Source organism: Oncorhynchus clarkii, chromosome 17, assembly GCF_045791955.1.
Source record: "Oncorhynchus clarkii lewisi isolate Uvic-CL-2024 chromosome 17, UVic_Ocla_1.0, whole genome shotgun sequence".
NCBI lineage: Eukaryota > Metazoa > Chordata > Actinopteri > Salmoniformes > Salmonidae > Oncorhynchus > Oncorhynchus clarkii.
In genome coordinates this window covers 4253287-4277207 of record NC_092163.1, presented here as the reverse complement: position 1 = coordinate 4277207, position 23921 = coordinate 4253287, and the positions used below count along the sequence as shown (strand labels likewise).

The following is a 23921-nucleotide window of genomic DNA, read 5'->3' as shown; positions in this document are numbered from 1 at the left end:
AAGGTTTCATACGCACAATTAATTGTTTTATTTTGCTCAAATTTTGCGCACACATTTGTTTACATCCCTGTTAGTGAGCATTTCTCCACCTGACAGATGTGGGATGTCAAAAAGCCGATTAAACAGCAAGATGTCATGACAATTTTCAATCCCAATGATAACAAATGACCATCAATAGCTCTGACCCGGGATCTGTAAGACCATGGGTTTAATAATAATAATTAGTCAAAGACTCAGTTTATGCAAAAAGAGAGTACAGTTTATTCAGAGAATGTTCTGAAGGCCATTATACAAAGACATTAATTTTATAGCTGCGCACCTACAGACAGTAGGTATCCTACTCACATACTTCCACACAAACAGTAGGTATCCTAATCACATACTTCCACACAAACAGTAGGTATCCTACTCACATACTTCCACACAAACAGCAGGTATCCTACTCACATACTTCCACACAAACAGCAGGTATCCTACTCACATACTGCCACACAAACAGTAGGTATCCTACTCACATACTTCCACACAAACAGTAGGTATCCTAATCACATACTTCCACACAAACAGTAGGTATCCTACTCACATACTTCCACACAAACAGTAGGTGAGTTGTATCCTTCTCCGTAGTTCTCACCACTGTGTATCACTACCCAGCCGACAGTTCCATTCCCCCGAGATTAGGGAAACCTTGAGAAGTACTCCCTGTGCTCTCATAGGTTCCTCCGAGGCCTAGCCAGGTCGGTTCAAATACAGTTTTAATTGTTCTACGGCACCCACATACAAGTTCAAATCCTGAGCTACGCCTTGCTCAGACAGTCTGTGTTTTTCCGCTATACAGATACATTGTTTAACCTAATTCTGACTAAAACTACACACATCGTCAGATTATAATTTTATGATTCTAATCAATTTCATACAGTTTATAAGGTTTCAGAGTGGAATTATTTCATCATTATCTTTCAACATATACATTATTTTATCATGTGATCATTACACAGGTGCACCTTGTGCTGGGGGACAATAAAAGGCCACTCTAAAATGTGCAGTTTTGTCACACAATTATACAGATGTCTCAAGTTGAGGGAGCGTGCAATTGGCATGCTGACTACATGAATGTCCACCAGAGCTGTTGCCAGAGAATTTAATGTTAATTTCTCTACCATAAGCTACGTTGTTTTAGAGAATTTGGCTGTACGTCCAACTGGCCTCACATGTATGGCGTTGTGTGAGCGAGCGGTTTGCTGATGTCAACACTGTGAACAGAGTGTCCCATGGTGGTGGTGGGGTTAAGGTATAGGCAGGCATAAGCTACGGACAACGAACACAATTGGATTCTATCGTTGGCAATTTGAACGCACAGAGATACCGTGACGAGATCCTGAGGCCCATTGTCGTGCCATTCACCCGTCTCCATCACCTCATGTTTCAGCATGATAATGCACGGCCCCATGTCAGAACGATCTGGACACAATTCCTGGAAGCTGAAAAATGTCCCAGTTCTTCCATGGCCTGCATACTCACCGGACATGTCACCCATTGAGCATGTTTGGGATGCTCTGCATTGATGTGTATGACAGTGTTTTCCAGTTCTCGCTAATATGCAGCAACTTTGTACAGCCATTGAAGAGGAGTGGGACAACATTCCACAGGCCACAATCAAAAGCCTGATCAACTCTAGGCAAATGGTGGCCACATCAAATACTGACTGGTTTTCTGATCCATACCCCTACCTTTTTCTTAAGGTATCGTTGACCAACAGATGCATAGCACTATTCCCAGTCATGTGAAAACCATAGATTAGGGCCTAAAGAATTTATTTCAATGGACTTTTTTCTGTAAATCAGTCAAATCTTAGAAATCAATGCATTTTGTGTTTATATTTTTGTTCATTTACAAAATTGGAAATGATGCAGACAATTACATTGATGGAATCAACAATCTATGTTCAATATTAAAGCTGATCTTCCCCAAGGACTGAGATACAATCTATCTTCCCCCCAGGCCTGAGTTACAATCTATCTTCCCCCCAGGCCTGAGTTACAATCTATCTTCCCCCCAGGCCTGAGTTACAATCTATCTTCCCCCCAGGCCTGAGTTACAATCTATCTTCCCCCAAGGACTGAGATACAATCTATGTTCAATATTAAAGCTGAACTTCCCTCAGGGACTGAGATACAATCTATCTTCCCCCAAGGACTGAGTTACAATCTATCTTCCCCCAAGGACTGAGATACAATCAATGTTCAATATTAAAGCTGACCTTCCTTGAGTTGGGAATCAAACTGGATTTTATTTCTCTCAAAATGGGAGCAAAGTACCATATACAAAATACAGTAGACTTAGCCCATTTACATGGACATTAAGACTTAGCCCATTTAGACTTAGCCCATTTAGACTTAGCCCATTTAGACTTAGCCCATTTAGACTTAGCCCATTTACATGGACATTTATTTTGTGAAGTCAGCAAACAAATCCACAAACACAATCCACTATAATACAGTAAGTATGGAGAACACACTGTTCAGAGGCTATATCTGTCCTATATCCTACTGTTCAGCCAGCATCTGTCCTATATCCGTCCAACGTTCTACAGTTCAACATCCTACATCCTTATCTCCTTTGTGTTTTCTCTCATGTCGTTTCAGGACCCCTAACTGGTTAAAACCCGTTCCACACTGGGAGCAGTGGTAAGGCTTCTCCCCTGTGTGTATTCTCGTGTGTTTTCAGGTTACATAAGTAGGTAAAACTCTTTCCACACTGGAAGCAGCAATAAGGCTTCTCCCCTGTGTGTGTTCTCTTATGTTCTTTCATGTGCTCTGACCGGGCAAAACTCTTTCCACACTGGGAGCAGCAGTAAGGCTTCTCCCCTGTGTGTATTCTCTCATGCGTTTTCAGGCCCCCCAACTGGGTAAAAGTCTTCCCACAGTGAGTGCAGTGATGAGGCTTTTCCCCTGTGTGTATTCTCTCATGTCTTTTCAGGCTCCCTAACTGGGTAAAAGTCTTTCCACAGTGAGAGCAATGATGAGGCTTCTCAACTGTGTGTGTCCTTTCATGCCTTTTCAGGCTCCCTAACTGGGTGAAAATCTCTCTGCACTGTGAGCAGTGGAAAGGCTTCTCTCTTGTGTGTGTTCGCTCATGTGATTTCAGGTACCCTAAAGTGGTAAAACTCAATCCACACGGAGAGCATTCATAATCCTTCTCCACGGTGTGTAACCTCTCATGTGTTTTCAGGTTACATAAGTGGGTAAAACTGTTTCCACACTGGGAGCAGTAGTACAGCTTCTCCCCTGTGTGTATTCTCTCATGTGTTTTCAGGCTCCATAACTCAGTAAAAGTCTTTCCACAGTGAGAGCAATGATGAGGCTTCTCACCTGTGTGTGTCCTTTCATGCCTTTTCATGTTGCCTAACTCTGTAAAAGTCTTTCCACAGTGGGAGCAGTCGTGTTGTTTTGCCGTTTTGGACGTCTCTGGTTCCTCTGAGTCTGGTCTTTCCAAAGACAGAGGGTTTATTTAAATACAGACCTGAATGAAACCTCCACAACTCTTGCTAGGAGGTTAAATCAGATCCCTCAATAACCTGTTACCAATTTTAACAAGCTTGGTGTGATTTTAAAACAAATTATGTTGTAAGGCTTACTGGTAATTACTGATATGTTTACATTACCTATTTTATTCATTATGTTCAATAATCTGAGGCCAGTTTTAACAATCGTAATCCTGTTTTATAAGTCAGAACACAAAAATATACACAGTTCTATGACACTCAAACCCCAGACGTCACTGGATTCCTATCAGCAGGTGGTTGTAAATATATAACCTTCATCGCTGTATGATACAGAATGTGATCTGCACACTTCCTTAAACCTAAAATAAGTCCAAAACTTGTTTTTACGTCAAAGTCAGACACAAAAGCACATCATCGACCATACAGTGGGGGCAAAAAAGTATTTAGTCAGCCACCAATTGTGCAAGTTCTCCCACTTAAAAAGATGAGAGAGGCCTGTAATTTTCATCATAGGTACACTTCAACTAACACTTCAACTAAAAAAAATCCAGAAAATCACATTGTAGGATTTTTAATGAATTTATTTGCAAATTATGGTGGCAAATAAGTATTTGGTCACCTACAAACAAGCAAGATTTCTGGCTCTCACAGACCTGTAACTTCTTCTTTAAGAGGCTCATCTGTCCTCCACTCGTTACCTGTATTAATGGCACTTGTTTGAACTTGTTATCAGTATAAAAGACACCTGTCCACAACCTCAAACAGTCACACTCCAAACTCCACTATGGCCAAGACCAAAGAGCTGTCAAAGGACACCAGAAACTGAAATTGTAGACCTGCACCAGGCTGGGAAGACTGAATCTGCAATAGGTAAGCAGCTTGGTTTGAAGAAATCAACTGTGGGAGCAATTATTAGGAAATGGAAGACATACAAGACCACTGATAATCTCCCTCGATCCCTCGATCTGGGGCTCCACGCAAGATCTCACCCCTTGGGGTCAAAATGATCACAAGAACGGTGAGCAAAAATCCCAGAACCACACGGGGGACCTAGTGAATGACCTGCAGAGAGCTGGGACCAAAGTATCAAAGCCTACCATCAGTAACACACTACGCCGCCAGGGACTCAAATCCTGCAGTGCCAGACGTGTCCCCCTGCTTAAGCCAGTGCACGTCCGGGCCCGTCTGAAGTTTGCCAGAGAGCATTTGGATGGTTCCAGAAGAAGATTGGGAGAATGTCATTTTATGTCATTTTATTTCACCTTTATTTAACCAGGTAGGCTAGTTGAGAACAAGTTCTCATTTACAACTGCGACCTGGCCAAGATAAAGCATAGCAGTGTGAACAGACAACACAGAGTTACACATGGAGTAAACAATTAACAAGTCAATAACACAGTAGGAAAAAAAAAGAAAAAACAAGAGTCTATACTTTTTTGCCCCTATGTACATTGTGTGCAAAAGGCATGAGGAGGTAGGCGAATAATTACAATTTTGCAGATTAACACTGGAGTGATAAATGATCAGATGGTCATGTACAGGTAGAGATACTGGTGTGCAAAAGAGCAGAAAAGTAAATAAAATATAAACAGTATGGGGATGAGGTAGGTAAATTGGGTGGGCTATTTACCGATAGACTATGTACAGCTGCAGCGATCGGTTAGCTGCTCAGATAGCAGATGTTTGAAGTTGGTGAGGGAGATAAAAGTCTCCAACTTCAGCGATTTTTGCAATTCGTTCCAGTCACAGGCAGCAGAGAACTGGAACGAAAGTCAGCCAAATTAGATGTTGGCTTTAGGGATGATCAGTGAGATACACCTGCTGGTGCAGTCAGGTCTGGAGTGAACCAAGGGCTATATCTGTTCTTAGTTCTGCATTTTTTGAACGGAGCATGCTTATCTAAAATGGTGAGGAAGTTACTTTTAAAGAATGACCAAGCATCCTCAACTGACGGGATGAGGTCAATATCCTTCCAGGATACCCGGGCCAGGTCGATTAGAAAGGCCTGCTCGCAGAAGTGTTTTAGGGAGCGTTTGACAGTGATGAGGGGTGGTCGTTTGACTGCGGATCCGTAGCGGATACAGGCAATGAGGCAGTGATCGCTGAGATCCTGGTTGAAGACAGCGGAGGTGTATTTGGAGGGCCAGTTGGTCAGGATGACGTCTATGAGGGTGCCCTTATTTACAGATTTAGGGTTGTACCTGGTGGGTTACTTGATGATTTGTGTGAGATTGAGGGCATCTAGCTTAGATTGTAGGACTGCCGGGGTGTTAAGCATATCCCAGTTTAGGTCACCTAACAGAACAAACTCTGAAGGTAGATGGGGGCGATCAATTCACAAATGGTGTCCAGGGCACAGCTGGGAGCTGAGGGGGGTCTATAACAGGTGGCAACAGTGAGACTTATTTCTGAAGAGAGTAATTTTAAAAATTAGTAGTTCGAACTGTTTGGGTATGGACCTGGAAAGTATGAGATTATTTTGCAGGCTATGGTCAAATCGTCAGATGAAACCAAAATAGAACTCTTTGGTAAAAACTAAACTCGTCGTGTTTGGAGGACAAAGAATGCTGAGTTGCATCCAAAGAACACCATACCTACTGTGAAGCATGGGGGTGGAAACATCATGCTTTGGGGCTGTTTTTCTGCAAAGGGACCAGGACGACTGATCCGTGTAAAGGAAAGAATGGGGCCATGTATCGTGAGATTTTGAGTGAAAACCTCCTTCCATCAGCAAGGGCATTGAAGATGAACCGTGGCTGGGTCTTTCAGCATGACAATGATCCCAAACACACCGCCCGGGCAACGAAGGAGTGGCTTCGTAAGAAGCATTTCAAGGTCCTGGAGTGGCCTAGCCAGTCTCCAGATCTCAACCCCATAGAAAATCTTTGGAGGGAGTTGAAAGTCCGTGTTGCCCAGCAACAGCCCCAAAACATCACTGCTCTAGAGGAGATCTGCATAGAGGAATGGGCCAAAATACCAGCAACAGTGTGTGAAAACCTTGTGAAGACTTACAGAAAACGTTTGACCTCTGTCATTGCCAACAAAGGGTATATAACAAAGTATTGAGATAAACTTTTGTTATTGACCAAATACTTATTTTCCACCATAATTTGCAAATAAATTCATAAAAAATCCTACAATGTGATTTTACTGTATGGCCGATTCTGTGGGAAAGTCAACCTGAACATGTGTAACGGAGGTGAGAACGTGCCGTAAACTCACTGCACAGCTTGAAACGTCACAGATGGAGCTGTCCAACTGGTACCTTTTGTATAACTTCAATCGGTTGAAGTGTCTGGAGTTTAATTAGCCTATTCTAGAGTCTTGTAAAGATAGGGGGTTGACTGGGACAGGCAATGTAACATCCATAATGTTTTTAGGAAAAGGTTTTGTAAAACATGCACCTTACATCAGATCATCTTGAAACTTTCTAAATCTAACTTTCATCTCGGTTTTATATGGTCTATTGGTTTCTCTCTTTTCATTGGCAGAATCCTTTTTCAGTGTTATGATATTCATAACATCCATATACACCAGTCTATCTTCCTGTCAACTAACAGAACTGTGCTGGTTGTCATGGTAACAGATACCAGTCCATCTTCCTGTCAACTAACAGAACTCTGCTGGTTGTCCTGGTAACAGATACCAGTGGGCAGATCTATTGTATTTGTTCAAACTGAACTACAGCACTTACTTTGATGAGTCAAATCTGATCCTTTCTTCTCTTCTCCTCCTCTCACAGTTCCACTCAGCCCCGTTGTTTTCCTGCAGTCCACCAGCAGCACAGACAACCTCTTCATACCCAGCAGTAAGGTGCTACCGGGAGAGGCACGACACGGGGACTCCGGGAGAGAGGAAGGGCTAGCGTTGTCCTGGTAACCATAAAGAGGGGACACAGACACATATCATTCATTATAAATGCTGATGTAATGGTTGTCATAAAATGCTTTACAGAAACCCAGACCCAAATAGAGCAAGCTGCATGCTAGACCAGACCAAGCTGTACCATCTGGTGTTCTGATCTGGAGAGACTCTTGTCTTCCTCGTCAGCATCAGGATGTTGTTGAGTCTCCCCAGAGGATCCACGATAGTCATGTGTCTCTCCTGTGTAAATGACAAAATCAAACAGATTTGCATCCCTTTGTTATTTTAAGTAGAAAATATGCACCAATATAGAATTTTAACAGCCTGTTATATTAGATTTAGAGCACTTTAATACTGTAATGTCGACCACATGGAGAATTCAATCAATCTAATTGAAAAGTCCCAAAAATATATGTACCAATGGCAGATCGCTCCTTCAACCATTCCTACATTACTGAACAACATATTAAAGTGTAGAACTGAAGTATAATGCCCTTTTAAAAACACCACATTAGTTCAACAACTACATAGTTTGTGCCCCTGTTTTTAAGTCAGTACTCACTGGTGGTAATCAGATCTTCAGTCTCCTCTTTCACTCCAGAAACGTCTTCCTCCTCCTCCTTTATAGAGATAGCCTCCTCTTCCTCTTTCACTCCAAAGGGCTCTTCTTTCAATCCATTCTCTTTTTTCAATATGATAGCCTCATCTTCATAATTTTTCATTCTGTAAGCTTCTTCCTCTCTTTTCACCAGAGCTTCTTTCTCCGTCTTGCTAAGTGACCTCATGCTCCGGGCGATTAGCCTAGTGCAGTATCAATTTAACACATTTGCTAATTTAACAAGCAAATTACGTTTAAATGAACTAGTAGATACGTAAATATAATTGTGTTCTAAACACAAAAATTAATACAAACAAGATTGGTCTAAAGATCTTTAATGTTTCGGTTTTATGTTCGCTAGCAAACCACAGCGTGGTTTGAATCAGTAGGCTTTGTCGCTGTTGAAGAAGCCTCCAGTCCCGTCCACTAGATTATACGTCACGCAAGAAGCATCACCTGGAAAAACTCACATCGCCATCTGCTGACTGGAGTTGGTAACGTGTGGTGGTTATGTTTGTATTATCAAATGAGGAGAGACAAACTTATCACACAAGTCAGAGTAATACAGAAGACAGCCCTATGTGGTAAAAGACCACGTCCATATTATGGCAAGAACAGCTCAAATAAGCAAAGAGAAACGACAGTCCATCATTACAGAATGATGGGACCAAGTCATGTGACTCGAGTCCACACCTCTGGAATTATTACATAAAACCGATCAGAATGCCTAAGTCACATCTCTAGAATTATTGCATAAAACCGATCAGAATGCCTAAGTCATGTGACTCGAGTAATTGTTTTTTTACATACATGCCAGCAAAGCCACTACACAACACAGCACTAAACAATACACGAATTGCACTATAACAGTGACAATCTGTTAGGGCCTACATAAAGCTGTCCCAACAGCAGAGATTTATTTTCAGCACCATGGAGTGAATCCTTACCACCGCTACACCTGGTTATCAACGGAGCCTTGTCTGACAGCTAAACAGCTCATTCAGCCTCATTTCCTGCCTTAAGAAAAACACAGCCGATGTGGCTGACAAATGTGGTTTCTACTGACAATTGAGATGTACAAACTATGGCATGAAGGAACGAGGAGCAGATGACAGGCAAAACGTAATTTCGATTAAGACATTAATGAGCGAGCTAGGACGAGGTCAACATGACTATTTGTTCAGCACTTTTGAAATGTTCAGCGACAGAATTCAGAACATTGGCCGTTCTTGCATTATTCGCCCTCACGCAAACACACTGATAGGGTTTGTTTGTGGCTGTTTTGTTTGTTTGCTTTTGGCACCTTTCAACACCCCTTATTATCACATTTACGCAAATACCCTCGTACACTACTGACTAAACACTACTGATTGACTACACACACCGTTGTTAATTGTATTTAGTTTACGTAAATTTTGATGACCTAAACCTTCCAATTCCACCATGATTCTCACCCCAAATAATTGGGATACAAATGTAAAAAGCACGTCAAACATCCTTCCTCCCAAATGAAGTTTCTACGTGAGAATTGCCAGAACAATCTGAGACACCAAAAATATTTTCCATCCTGGCTCCACCCACAAGATAAAACTGTCTTCCTATGAGGTTTAATCCAGACTAGATCTTTTCAATAAAAGAGCAGAGCACGTCATCGCAGAGTGGCTGTAGTGCTTCGTAGGATGTACTTTAATTGTGCGTTATTGTTATTTGGTAGGCTACTTAAAAGGGCAATCTGCGGTTCAAACAACAACAAATCAGGCACCCTGCCACTGTTTTGGTTAAAAGGTCCAACGCAGTCATTGTCTCAATATCAAATTCTATCTGAGTAACGATTAAGTTCCTTACTGGGATTGTTTTCAATTTAAATAAACAAAAATAGATTCTTAGTAAAAGAGCAATTTCTCAAGCAAGAATTTTGCTAGGACTGTCTGGGAGTGGTCTGAGTGGGGAGGGGGGAACTGAAAACTAGCTGTTATTGGCAGAGAGGTTTAGAACTCTTTCTTATTGGTCTATTAACTCGTTTACATCTTGGTGATGTCACCAGTCAGTCCAAAACTCCAACCCAACCAAAACAAGCTGAAATTTCAGGCCATCTTTAAAAAATAAAAAAAAGATTTTACACTAAAAAGGATATTATCGTATTTTTTTTCACAATTTCACAGTATTATTCCAACCTCAGTCTGGAAGTATACATAAAACACAGGAAAATCACATTTGGAATTGAATATCCATTGTTTGTCACACAGATTCCTGGATGGTAAGTGGTGAAAGAAAGAACTGTAATCCAGGTGAGGTATAACAGATTCCTGGATGGTGGTATAAGAAAGAACTGTAATCCAGGTGAGGTGTAACAGATTCCTGGATGGTAAGTGGTGAAAGAAAGAACTGTAATCCAGGTGAGGTATAACAGATTCCTGGATGGTAAGTGGTGAAAGAAAGAACTGTAATCCAGGTGAGGTGTAACAGATTCCTGGATGGTAAAAATGGTCACCTTTAAAAAGGTACAAAAATGATGAAGTAGCAGGTAACTTAAATCCAAATGAAAACGGTACTAAACTGTAGCTCTACTTGGCGTCTTCCAGTTCCTATCAGGCTTCACTCACCTGAGTAGTGATAGTAGTAGTAGTAGCAGTACTACTGATGCCATCTTACCCACAACCTATTTAGTGCCTTACCTTATTGCCTTACCTTAGTGCCTTACCTTAGTGCCTTACCTTAGTGCCTTACCTTAGTGCCTTACCTTAGTCCCTTACCTTAGTGCCTTACCTTAGTGCCTTACCTTAGTGCCTTACCTTATTGTCTTACCTTAGTGCCTTACCTTAGTGCCTTACCTTAGTGCCTTACCTTAGTGCCTTACCTTAGTGCCTTACCTTAGTGCCTTACCTTAGTGCCCAACCTCCCTAATCTTACCTTATTTGCACACACTGTATCTAGACTTTTCTATTGTGTTATTGACTGTACATTTTGTTAATTCCATGTGTAACTCTGTGTTGTTGTTTGTGTTGCACTTCTTTGCTTTTATCTTGGCCAGGTCGCAGTTGAGGGAGAGGTTGTTGTCCTGGCACCACACTGCCAGGTCTCTGACTTCCTCCCTATAGGCTGTCTCATCGTTGTCGGTGATCAGGCCTACCACTGTTGTGTCATCAGCAAACTTAATGATGGTGTTGGAGTTGTGTTTGGCCACGCAGTTGTGGGTGAACAGGGAGTGCAGGAGGGGACTAAGTACACAACCCTGAGGGGCCCCAGAGTTAAGGATCAGCATGGCAGACGTGTTGTTGCCTGCCCTTATCACCTGTGGGCGGCCCGTCAGGAAGTCAAGGATCCAGTTGCAGAGGGAGGTATTTAATCCCAGGGTCCTTAGCTTAGTGATGAGCTTTGTGGGCACTACAGTGTTGAACGCTGAGCTATAGTCAATGAACAGCATTCTCACATAGGTGTTCCTTTTGTCCAGGTGAGAAAGGGCAGTGTGGAGGGCGATTGAGATTGCATTATCTATGGATCTGTTTGGGCGATATGCGAATTGGAGTGGGTCTAGGGTATCTGGGAGGATGCTGTTGATGTGAGCCATGGCCAGCCTTTCAAAGCACTTCATGGTTACCAACGTGAGTGCTACGGGTGGTAATCATTTAGGAAGGTTACCTTCGCTTCCTTGGGCACAGGGACTATGGTTGTCTGCTTGAAACATGTAGGTATTACAGACTCAGGAAGAGGTTGAACATGTCAGTGAAGACACTTGCAAGTTGGTCCGCATATGCTTTGAGTACACGTCCTTGTAATTCGTCTGGCCCCGTGGCTTTGTGAATGTTGACCTGTTTACAGGTCTTGCTCACATCGGCTACCGAGAGGGTTATCACTCAGTCATCCAGAACAGCTGGTGCTCTCGTGCATGCTTCAGTGTTGCTTGCCTCGAAGCGAGCATAAAAAGGCATTTAGCCTGTCTGGTAAGCTCGCGTCACTGGGCAGCTCGCGTCTGGGTTTCCCAGTCAACAACTGTTGTCATAACAACGTCGTCACATTTTCATACATGTTTAGCTTGATAACTTCTACACAAATTAACTAAATAAGATACAGTGACAAATGAATCAAAGTCAAATACATTTTAAATATGTTCTGTTTTTATTTTTTTGTTGCTTGGAGACGTAAAGGTCCGGCTAACAAAATAGGCCTGTTTTTTGAGTAAGTTTTCATACAATTTGATTTCATGTGGCCACAAACCAAAGAAACCCATTGCAATTTCTTTTTAAAGTTAGAACACACTCAATCCCAAAGATCAGAGACTATTTAAGGTGTGATAATAGTACATCTTAAATACAAGCAAGTGAGATCTGTCTCGCTGATCAGTCAGGGAAGAACTCAACAAAAAAATGCAGATAGTTGCATGTCCCCTCATAAGGAAGGTGATAATAGTACTTAATTAATGCAACAGTTACAGACGACAATGGCAACAATGTGTTAGGGTGCAGACAGGTAATAGGCATAGTAGTTTATGAAATGCAGTTCATCACAGAACAGAGCATCAACCTGGAGAAGTTACAACAGCTCACCCCACATTCTGCCACCCACAACAGTGTCTCTCTTCTCTCGTGTGATTTTCAGGTCTTTCTGACCAGGAAAATGTCTTTCCACACTGAGAACACTGGAAAGGATTCTATCCCGTGTGTGTTCCTTCATGCCTTTTCAGGCTCGCTAACTGGGTAAAACTCTTTCCACATTGGGAGCATTGGAAAGGCTTCTCTCCTGTGTGTGACATTCCATGCGTTTTCAGGTTCCCAGAGGTTCTAAAACCCTTTTCACACTTGGAGCAGTGGAAAGGCTTCTCTCCTGTGTGTGTCATCTCATGCGTTTTCAAGTTCCCTAACTGGGTAAAACTTTTTACACAGTGGGAGCAGTGAAAAGGCTTCTCTCCTGTGTGTGTCATCTCATGCATTTTCAGGTTCCCTAAATGGGTAAAACTCTTTCCACACAGAGAGCATTGGAATGGTTGTTCTCCTGTGTGTATTTTCTCATGATCTTTAAGATGCCCTGAGTGTCTAAAATCCTTTCCACACTGGGAGCATTGATACGGCTTCTCTCCAGTGTGTGTTCTTTCATGCACTTTTAGATGCCCTGAGTATCTGAAACCCTTTCCACACTGGGAACAGTGATGAGGCTTCTCCCCTGTATGTTTTCTTTCATGATATTTCAGCTGCCCTATCTGGCTAAAAGTCTTTCCACACTCAGAGCATTGGAATGGCTTCTCTCCTGTGTGTATCCTCTTATGCTCTTTCAGATGCGATGACTGGATAAAACTCTTTCCACACTGAGAACATTGGAAAGGCTTCTCTCCTGTGTGTTTTCTCTTATGCTCTTTCAGGTGCAATGACTGGATAAATCTCTTTCCACAGTGAGAGCATTGATATGGCTTCTCTCCAGTGTGTGTTCTTTCATGCACTTTTAGATGCCCTGAGTGTCCAAAACCCTTTCCACACTGGGAGCATTGATACGGCTTCTCTCCAGTGTGTGTTCTTTCATGCACTTTAAGATGCCATGAGTGTCCAAAACCCTTTCCACACTGGGAGCATTGATATGGCTTCTCTCCCGTGTGTGTTCTTTCATGCACTTTTAGATGCCCTGAGTGTCTAAAACTCTTTCCACAATGGGAGCAGTGATAAGGCTTCTCGCCTGTGTGTGTCATCTCATGTGTTTTCAAATTCCCTAACTGGGTAAACCTTTTTCCACACTGGGAGCAGTAGAAAGGCTTCTCTCCCGTGTGCGTCATCTCATGCGTTTTCAGGTTCCCTACATTTGTAAAACTCTTTCCACACTGGGAACATTGGAATGGCTGTTCTCCTGTGTGTATTCTCTCATGTTCTTTCAAATGCGATGACTGAATAAATCTCTTTCCACACTGGGAACAGTGGTATGGTCTTGCTGGTTTGGTCATCTCTGGGTCTGGACTCTTCCCACGGTCAGGGTGAGAGTCTGGTCTCTCTCCTGCTAAAAAGACAAACAGAGTATTTGCTTAAACAGAAAGATCTGAATGAAACTTCTACATGATAAAACGCTTTCTACAAGGTTTAATCTAGACAAGATCCCTCAATAAAACTTTGTAACAATCTGCCACCCTTGTGAGCGGAGGGCAGACCTAAATACTTAGGCCTTAACAGTTCCTTGTTTCATCCTTCCCTGGGTTAAAACATTAAATCAATGCTGCCTTGAGGGGGGTTGAATAGACGTTACATTTGAGTCACTTCAGGACACCCATGGGTTGATGTACCAATCACTAAGACCTGCTTTATGGTGACCTCCGACCTTAGAGAGGGTACCTAGGAGGTCAAAATCCAATAGGGGATTATCATCAGAATAGGGTTCTTAACAACCCAATCAGAAAACTCTGTTCTGCCACCTCTGGTCTCTTGGCCCTCCCACCCCTAATGGAGGTCAGCTCCCGATCAGCCCAGTCAAAGCTCTTCTCTGTCCTGGCACCCCATTGGTGGAGCAAGCTTCCCCTGATGTCAGAACAGCAGAGTCCCTCCCCATCTTCTGAAAACATCTGAAACCCTACCTCTTTAAAGAGTATCTTAAATAAACCCCATGTCCCCTCCTTCGCTTACACTGATTTTGCTGATAACTACGTTGTTGAGGGAAAATTTATTTGTTATGATTGTGATATCTTGTTGTCTCACCTAGCTATCTTAATAATATGAATGCAGTATTGTAAGTCTCTCTAGATAAGATAATCTGCTAAATTACTCAGTACTGTAAGTCTCTCTGGATCAGAGCGTCTGCTAAATGACTCAGTACTGTAAGTCTCCCTGGATAAGAGTGTCTGCTAAATGACTCAGTACTGTAAGTCTCTCTGGATAAGAGTCTGCTAAATGACTCAGTACCGTAAGTCTCTGGATCAGAGAGTCGGCTAAATGACTCAGTACTGTAAGTCTCTGGATCAGAGAGTCTGCTAAATGACTCAGTACTGTAAGTCTCTGGGTCAGAGAGTCTGCTAAATGACTCAGTACCGTAAGTCTCTGGATCAGAGAGTCTGCTAAATGACTCAGTACCGTAAGTCTCTGGATCAGAGAGTCTGCTAAATGACTCAGTACTGTAAGTCTCTGGATCAGAGAGTCTGCTAAATGACTCAGTACTGTAAGTCTCTGGATCAGAGAGTCTGCTAAATGACTCAGTACCGTAAGTCTCTGGATCAGAGTCTGCTAAATGCCTGAAATGTAAATATTGACCAGCAGAGTGCTTCATCACAGAGTGGCTGTAGTGTTAAAGTGATAACGTCTGAGAAGACAGTGTTTGAAAGTTATATTGACACAGTTGTTCCGTCTCTGTCTATATATCGTGCCAATATATCCTCCAAACGCCATATTCATGGGCATTATCACTTTTATACAACGGGATACCTACATATCGAAATAATGATTGACATATTTTCATTAAAATATTTATTTTAATGAATGTATTCATTCTGTTTAATCCTTCCATGAGATATAATCCCGACACAAATCTATGGCTGCTAGACAAGCCGAATGGTCATTCATTCTATCGGTTAAATTGCCGGGAGACGCGACCCACTTCTTTTAGTTGTCTATCTATGGATGCAACGCGGTCGCTCATTTGTAATGTTTCTTATCCCTCGCTTGCGAGCTAGCCAACTATGGCTAACACGGTCACGTCAAACAGAATGACAACAAAGTAGCTGCATTTGCGTTTGTTTAAGATGTTTTCTTGTGACATTTACTTGTGATACATCCATAACAATAAGCTAATGATGCGTGATTTTGCCTGGCATAGAACATGTGCTCTCTCGTCAGGACACTGTTCGGAGGAGCTAGCCAACACAGCCAACACGGATAACATGGGTAACACAGCCAACACAGCCAACACAGCCAACATGGGTAACACAGCCAACACAGCCAACATGGGTAACACAGCCAACACAGCCAACACGGATAACATGGGTAACACAGCCAACACGGCCAACATGGGTAACACAGCCAACACGGCCAACATGGGTAACACAGCCAACACAGCCAACACGGATAACATGGGTAACACAGCCAACACGGCCAACATGGGTAACACAGCCAACACGGCCAACATGGGTATCACAGCCAACACAGCCAACACGGGTAACATGGGTAACACAATCCCTTCAAACTGAAGCTGGAAAGACTGTTGAACACATTGGAAAGGATCTTCGACGATCACATAAAACATTTTAGAAAAAAGTCTCAGCGCTGTTTTCCTCATAAGGTGAGGTATTGAAAGGTACTGAAAATATGGGATTTAATCATTTATCTCCGAACAATTGTATTAGACATATAATTTCCCCCAAAAAAATTTAGCACACCATTTAGCTCAATATCTGTATTTATTTTACAATCTTTTTTTACTCATCTTCATCAAGAGTCAATCATTTCGGACCCCATTGTATATCTGAACATATAAACAGCAGATTCCTAGTGAGCGCACCGACAAACCTTTTCAAAAACTGATTTGGGGAAAATCAAGTTTCATTGGATTGAAAAACATTTGCGATATCAACTCTTCTCTTCAAATCTTATTTGGTAGTCAGGAGGACCATATTAACAAATATGTACAATGAGGTTTGATAGAATGATCCACCTGGGGAGATTTTAGGAGTGAGTTGCATGCGAATTCATCAATGAACTTGTGAGATTTTTTTATTTTACCTTTATTTAACTAGGCAAATCAGTTAAATAACAAATTCTTATTTTCAATGACGGCCTAGGAACAGTGGGTTAGCAGGGGCAGAACGACAGATTTGCACCTTGTCAGCTCGGGGATTTGAACTTGCAACCTTCCGGTTACGAGTCCAACGTTCTAACAACTAGGCCACCCTTCCTGGGCTGTATGGTGAGTGGCTGAATCCGAATAGTCAAAAAGATGCAGCATTTCTCCTTACTTAACCTGTAGATTATGGTTCTAATAATCTAGCCACTAAGGAACCTTCCTTTGGGGTACTCTGATCCAGCCAAAGTGTCTGTCTGTCACACAGAGTGTGTTTGTTAATGCTTAAATAAACGTTGTTTTTTTGTTGTTGCTTCGTGACCCACAAATTGAGGTATTGCACATTTCTCCTTTAATATGGATGTGACCATTTGAAAGCACAATCTCCGGGACACCAATCACACTGTTTAATTCAACACTGAACACTGTTCTCTCATACTGAACGCACCCCTGAATAACATATTCAAGTGTAAAACGTCAGTAGAACGCCTCTTAATAAAATTCATACATTAGTTGAACAATGGCAAAGTTTGTGCTCCTGTTTTTGAGATAGTACTCACTAGTGTTAATCAGATCTCCAGTCTCCTCTTCGTCTTTCATTCCAAAAGGTCCTTTCTCTTCTTTTCCTATAAAATACTCTTCTTCTTCTTTCAATGTGACAGCATCCTCTTCCTCTCTAAAAGGTTCTTCTTTCACTATAACAGCCTCCTCTTCTTCTTTCACTTTAACAGCCTCCTCTTCCTCCTTTTTCATTCTGAAAGCTTCTACCTCCTCCTCTTCCACTGTGACAGCCTCTATCCCATCTTCGTGTTTCACTCCTAAAGGCTCTTTCTCGTATTTCACGGTAACATCCTCCTCTTCTTTCAATGTGATAGCCTCCTCTTCCTCCTTTTTCATTCTGAAAGCTTCTACCTCCTCTCCTTCCACTGTGACAGCCTCTATCCCCTCTTCCTCTTTCACTCCAAAAGGCTCTTTCTCGTCTTTCACTTCCTCGTCTTCTTTCACGACAATGTACAGATCTTCTTTCTCCGTCCATCCGACCTCTTCTTCTTTAGCAGGGAGGGAGTAGCTTAGTGAGCTCATGGTCGAGCAAGGATAGCGGACTCAACTTCACTCCTAGATCGGGGATGAAAGCTAGCTAGAATTAGCGACGTGCCTAGTACTGGGCTAAGCATCAATCTTAACGAATTAGTAAATCTAACAAGCTATTTTACAATTTAACTAGGAGATATGCAAAGAAAAATGCGTAAAAAAACACAGATTAATATACACAAATACGGACAAAGAAGCTTGAATTTTGTCGGTTTTATGTTGACGAGTAAGATACGGAACTGGCTGCATCAGTAGCCGAGTTGTTGTTGCAGAAGTGTTCCGTCCACTAGATTATACGTCACACAAGGAGCATCACCTGAAATACTTAAGTCGCCATCTGCTGACTGGAGTTGGCAAAGCAGTTATTCACAAAAAAAAGAAAACCCTAACAAATCATTTGAAAAATGAACAAATACGTTTTCTCTTACCCCTTACAGCCAAGATTTTCCTCTACACAAGATAAGATCATGACTTTATCATGCCCACTGGGAAATTCTGTATGCGGCTCTATGTACATAATACACATAACAAGCATACAAATGACGTCAATACAACTGCAGACAATAAATTTGATCATATAAACATAGTCACTTTAACCATATCTACCTCAGTCAGCCCGACTAACCTGTGCCTGTATGTAGCCTCGCTACTGTTTTATGACAAATAAACTTTGAACTTTCTTTCCAGTGTTGTTACGAACCCCTTTGGGGGGGGTGGGGGGGTGGGGGGGTTACGAGACCCATAACCCGTAATTCTTTTAAACTACGGGAAAGGGGATGTGATTGGGTAAGGGAAAAGGAGCAGGTGTGTCTTTTGATTGGTGACTGATGAGTGACACCTTTGACTAGGGCAGAAGGAAAGAAAACAAAATACACACACAGGATACTTGTATCCGTAACTATTGTAGACAGGCCTGCTGGACCCACTAGTTATTATCATTCAGCCTTATTGTACCCCTGGACCCACTAGTGATTATCATTCAGCCTTATTGTACCCCTGGACCCACTAGTGATTATCATTCAGCCTTATTGTACCCCTGGACCCACTAGTGATTATCATGCAGCCTTATTGACACTGGACCCACTAGTGATTATCATTCAGCCTTATTGACACTGGACCCACTAGTGATTACCATTCAGCCTTATTGACACTGGACCCACTAGTGATTATCATTCAGCCTTATTGTGCTGCTGAACTCACTAGTGATTATCATTCAGCCTTATTGTACCTCTGGACCCACTAGTGATTATCATTCAGCCTTATTGTACCTCTGGACCCACTAGTGATTATCATTCAGCCTTGTTGACACTGGACCCACTAGTGATTATCATTCAGCCTTATTGTGCTGCTGAACTCACTAGTGATTATCATTCAGCCTTGTTGACACTGGACCCACTAGTGATTATCATTCAGCCTTATTGTGCTGCTGAACTCACTAGTGATTATCATTCAGCCTTATTGTGCTGCTGAACTCACTAGTGATTATCATTCAGCCTTATTGACACTGGGATAAGGGATTGTTTGGTTGTGTTCCTGTTATATCCTTGCCCAATTTTTCTAAAGTTATCTGCTAGGATTTCCCCTATCGGATAGGATTAAACGTTTTCAAAAACTGAAACATGAGATTCTGATCCTCTGTATAGGGATAAGGATTTGATAATCCAATCTCACCTTTAATCAGGATTAAATGTGTTTTTTTGCGTTTTACAAAGACACTTTATTAGGATCAGTCGGACGGTCAGATGGGTTCAGTCGGCCAGCCAACCAGATGGGTCCAGTCGGCCAGCCAACCAGATGGGTCCAGTCGGCCAGCCAACCAGATGGGTCCAGTCGGCCAGCCAACCAGATGGGTCCAGTCGGCCAGCCAACCAGATGGGTCCAGTCGGACAGCCAACCAGATGGGTCCAGTCGGCCGGTCAGATGGGTCCAGTCGGCCAGCCAACCAGATGGGTCCAGTCGGCCAGCCAACCAGATGGGTCCAGTCGGCCAGCCAACCAGATGGGTCCAGTCGGCCAGCCAACCAGATGGGTCCAGTCGGCCAGCCAACCAGATGGGTCCAGTCGGACGGTCAGATACCAATACATTTCTATGGAGCTAAGGTGAGGAGGTTTAGAAAACATTCTTAAATCTGAAAACCAAAGGATCATTGTGTTAATTTGACTCCAGTATGTATAGATATATGGTCAGGTATGTTTAGATATATGGTCAGGTATGTGTAGATATATGGTCAGGTATGTTTAGATATATGGTCAGGTATGTGTAGATATATGGTCAGGTATGTGTAGATATATGGTCAGGTATGTGTAGATATATGGTCAGGTATGTTTAGATATATGGTCAGGTATGTTTAAATATATGGTCAGGTATGTTTAAATATATGGTCAGGTATGTATAGATATAGATAGATATATGGTCAGGTATGTATAGATATAGATAGATATATGGTCAGGTATGTTTAGATATATGGTCAGGTATGTTTAGATATAGATATATGGTCAGGTATGTTTAGATATAGATATATGGTCAGGTATGTTTAGATATAGATATATGTTCAGGTATGTTTAGATATAGATATATGGTCAGGTATGTATAGATATAGATATATGGTCAGGTATGTATAGATATAGATATATGGTCAGGTATGTGTAGATATATGGTCAGGTATGTATAGATATAGATATATGGTCAGGTATGTATAGATATATGGTCAGGTATGTGTAGATATATGGTCAGGTATGTGTAGATATAGATATATGGTCAGGTATGTGTAGATATATGGTCAGGTATGTGTAGATATATGGTCAGGTATGTGTAGATATATGGTCAGGTATGTGTAGATATAGATATATGGTCAGGTATGTGTAGATATATGGTCAGGTATGTGTAGATATATGGTCAGGTATGTTTAGATATATGGTCAGGTATGTGTAGATATATGGTCAGGTATGTATAGATATAGATAGATATATGGTCAGGTATGTGTAGATATATGGTCAGGTATGTTTAGATATATGGTCAGGTATGTTTAGATATATGGTCAGGTATGTGTAGATATATGGTCAGGTATGTTTAGATATATGGTCAGGTATGTGTAGATATAGATATATGGTCAGGTATGTGTAGATATATGGTCAGGTATGTGTAGATATATGGTCAGGTATGTTTAGATATATGGTCAGGTATGTATAGATATAGATAGATATATGGTCAGGTATGTGTAGATATATGGTCAGGTATGTATAGATATAGATATATGGTCAGGTATGTATAGATATAGATATATGGTCAGGTATGTATAGATATAGATATATGGTCAGGTATGTTTAGATATATGGTCAGGTATGTTTAGATATATGGTCAGGTATGTGTAGATATATGGTCAGGTATGTTTAGATATATGGTCAGATATGTGTAGATATATGGTCAGGTATGTTTAGATATATGGTCAGGTATGTTTAGATATATGGTCAGGTATGTGTAGATATAGATATATGGTCAGGTATGTGTAGATATATGGTCAGGTATGTTTAGATATATGGTCAGGTATGTTTAGATATATGGTCAGGTATGTGTAGATATATGGTCAGGTATGTTTAGATATATGGTCAGGTATGTGTAGATATAGATATATGGTCAGGTATGTGTAGATATATGGTCAGGTATGTTTAGATATATGGTCAGGTATGTGTAGATATATGGTCAGGTATGTTTAGATATATGGTCAGATATGTGTAGATATATGGTCAGGTATGTGTAGATATATGGTCAGGTATGTTTAGATATATGGTCAGGTATGTGTAGATATAGATATATGGTCAGGTATGTGTAGATATATGGTCAGGTATGTGTAGATATATGGTCAGGTATGTTTAGATATATGGTCAGGTATGTATAGATATAGATAGATATATGGTCAGGTATGTGTAGATATATGGTCAGGTATGTTTAGATATATGGTCAGGTATGTGTAGATATATGGTCAGGTATGTTTAGATATATGGTCAGGTATGTGTAGATATAGATATATGGTCAGGTATGTGTAGATATATGGTCAGGTATGTTTAGATATATGGTCAGGTATGTTTAGATATATGGTCAGGTATGTATAGATATAGATAGATATATGGTCAGGTATGTGTAGATATATGGTCAGGTATGTATAGATATAGATATATGGTCAGGTATGTATAGATATAGATATATGGTCAGGTATGTATAGATATAGATATATGGTCAGGTATGTTTAGATATATGGTCAGGTATGTTTAGATATATGGTCAGGTATGTGTAGATATATGGTCAGGTATGTTTAGATATATGGTCAGATATGTGTAGATATATGGTCAGGTATGTTTAGATATATGGTCAGGTATGTTTAGATATATGGTCAGGTATGTGTAGATATAGATATATGGTCAGGTATGTGTAGATATATGGTCAGGTATGTTTAGATATATGGTCAGGTATGTGTAGATATATGGTCAGGTATGTTTAGATATATGGTCAGGTATGTGTAGATATATGGTCAGGTATGTTTAGATATATGGTCAGGTATGTATAGATATAGATAGATATATGGTCAGGTATGTGTAGATATATGGTCAGGTATGTTTAGATATATGGTCAGGTATGTGTAGATATATGGTCAGGTATGTTTAGATATATGGTCAGGTATGTGTAGATATATGGTCAGGTATGTTTAGATATATGGTCAGGTATGTGTAGATATAGATATATGGTCAGGTATGTGTAGATATATGGTCAGGTATGTTTAGATATATGGTCAGGTATGTGTAGATATAGATATATGGTCAGGTATGTGTAGATATATGGTCAGGTATGTTTAGATATATGGTCAGGTATGTGTAGATATAGATATATGGTCAGGTATGTGTAGATATATGGTCAGGTATGTGTAGATATATGGTCAGGTATGTTTAGATATATGGTCAGGTATGTTTAGATATATGGTCAGGTATGTTTAGATATATGGTCAGATATGTGTAGATATATGGTCAGGTATGTTTAGATATATGGTCAGGTATGTTTAGATATATGGTCAGGTATGTGTAGATATAGATATATGGTCAGGTATGTGTAGATATATGGTCAGGTATGTTTAGATATATGGTCAGGTATGTTTAGATATATGGTCAGGTATGTGTAGATATATGGTCAGGTATGTTTAGATATATGGTCAGGTATGTGTAGATATATGGTCAGGTATGTTTAGATATATGGTCAGGTATGTATAGATATAGATAGATATATGGTCAGGTATGTGTAGATATATGGTCAGGTATGTTTAGATATATGGTCAGGTATGTGTAGATATATGGTCAGGTATGTTTAGATATATGGTCAGGTATGTGTAGATATAGATATATGGTCAGGTATGTGTAGATATATGGTCAGGTATGTTTAGATATATGGTCAGGTATGTGTAGATATATGGTCAGGTATGTTTAGATATATGGTCAGGTATGTGTAGATATATGGTCAGGTATGTGTAGATATATGGTCAGGTATGTTTAGATATATGGTCAGGTATGTATAGATATAGATAGATATATGGTCAGGTATGTGTAGATATATGGTCAGGTATGTTTAGATATATGGTCAGGTATGTGTAGATATATGGTCAGGTATGTTTAGATATATGGTCAGGTATGTGTAGATATAGATATATGGTCAGGTATGTGTAGATATATGGTCAGGTATGTTTAGATATATGGTCAGGTATGTGTAGATATAGATATATGGTCAGGTATGTGTAGATATATGGTCAGGTATGTGTAGATATATGGTCAGGTATGTTTAGATATATGGTCAGGTATGTTTAGATATATGGTCAGGTATGTTTAGATATATGGTCAGATATGTGTAGATATATGGTCAGGTATGTTTAGATATATGGTCAGGTATGTTTAGATATATGGTCAGGTATGTGTAGATATAGATATATGGTCAGGTATGTGTAGATATATGGTCAGGTATGTTTAGATATATGGTCAGGTATGTTTAGATATATGGTCAGGTATGTGTAGATATATGGTCAGGTATGTTTAGATATATGGTCAGGTATGTGTAGATATAGATATATGGTCAGGTATGTGTAGATATATGG

General features: G+C 40.8%; 1 protein-coding gene across 2 annotated transcripts; it reads right to left on the bottom strand.

The window, feature by feature from the left end:
* Positions 1-12614: 12614 nt before the first annotated feature.
* On the bottom strand, positions 12615-17785 carry LOC139370079 (zinc finger protein 431-like). 2 transcript variants are annotated; one of them, XM_071109395.1, is made up of 3 exons: positions 17432-17785; positions 17263-17368; positions 12615-13942 (listed from the first exon to the last, which is right to left on the bottom strand). In XM_071109395.1, the coding sequence occupies exons 1-3, from the start codon at positions 17783-17785 to the stop codon at positions 12615-12617; spliced, it is 1788 nt and encodes a 595-aa protein (XP_070965496.1). The 2 variants fall into 2 exon arrangements, with proteins under 2 accessions (XP_070965496.1, XP_070965495.1); XM_071109394.1 differs by having other exon boundaries at positions 12615-13939; positions 17263-17785.
* Between the last annotated feature and the right edge of the window lie 6136 nt (positions 17786-23921).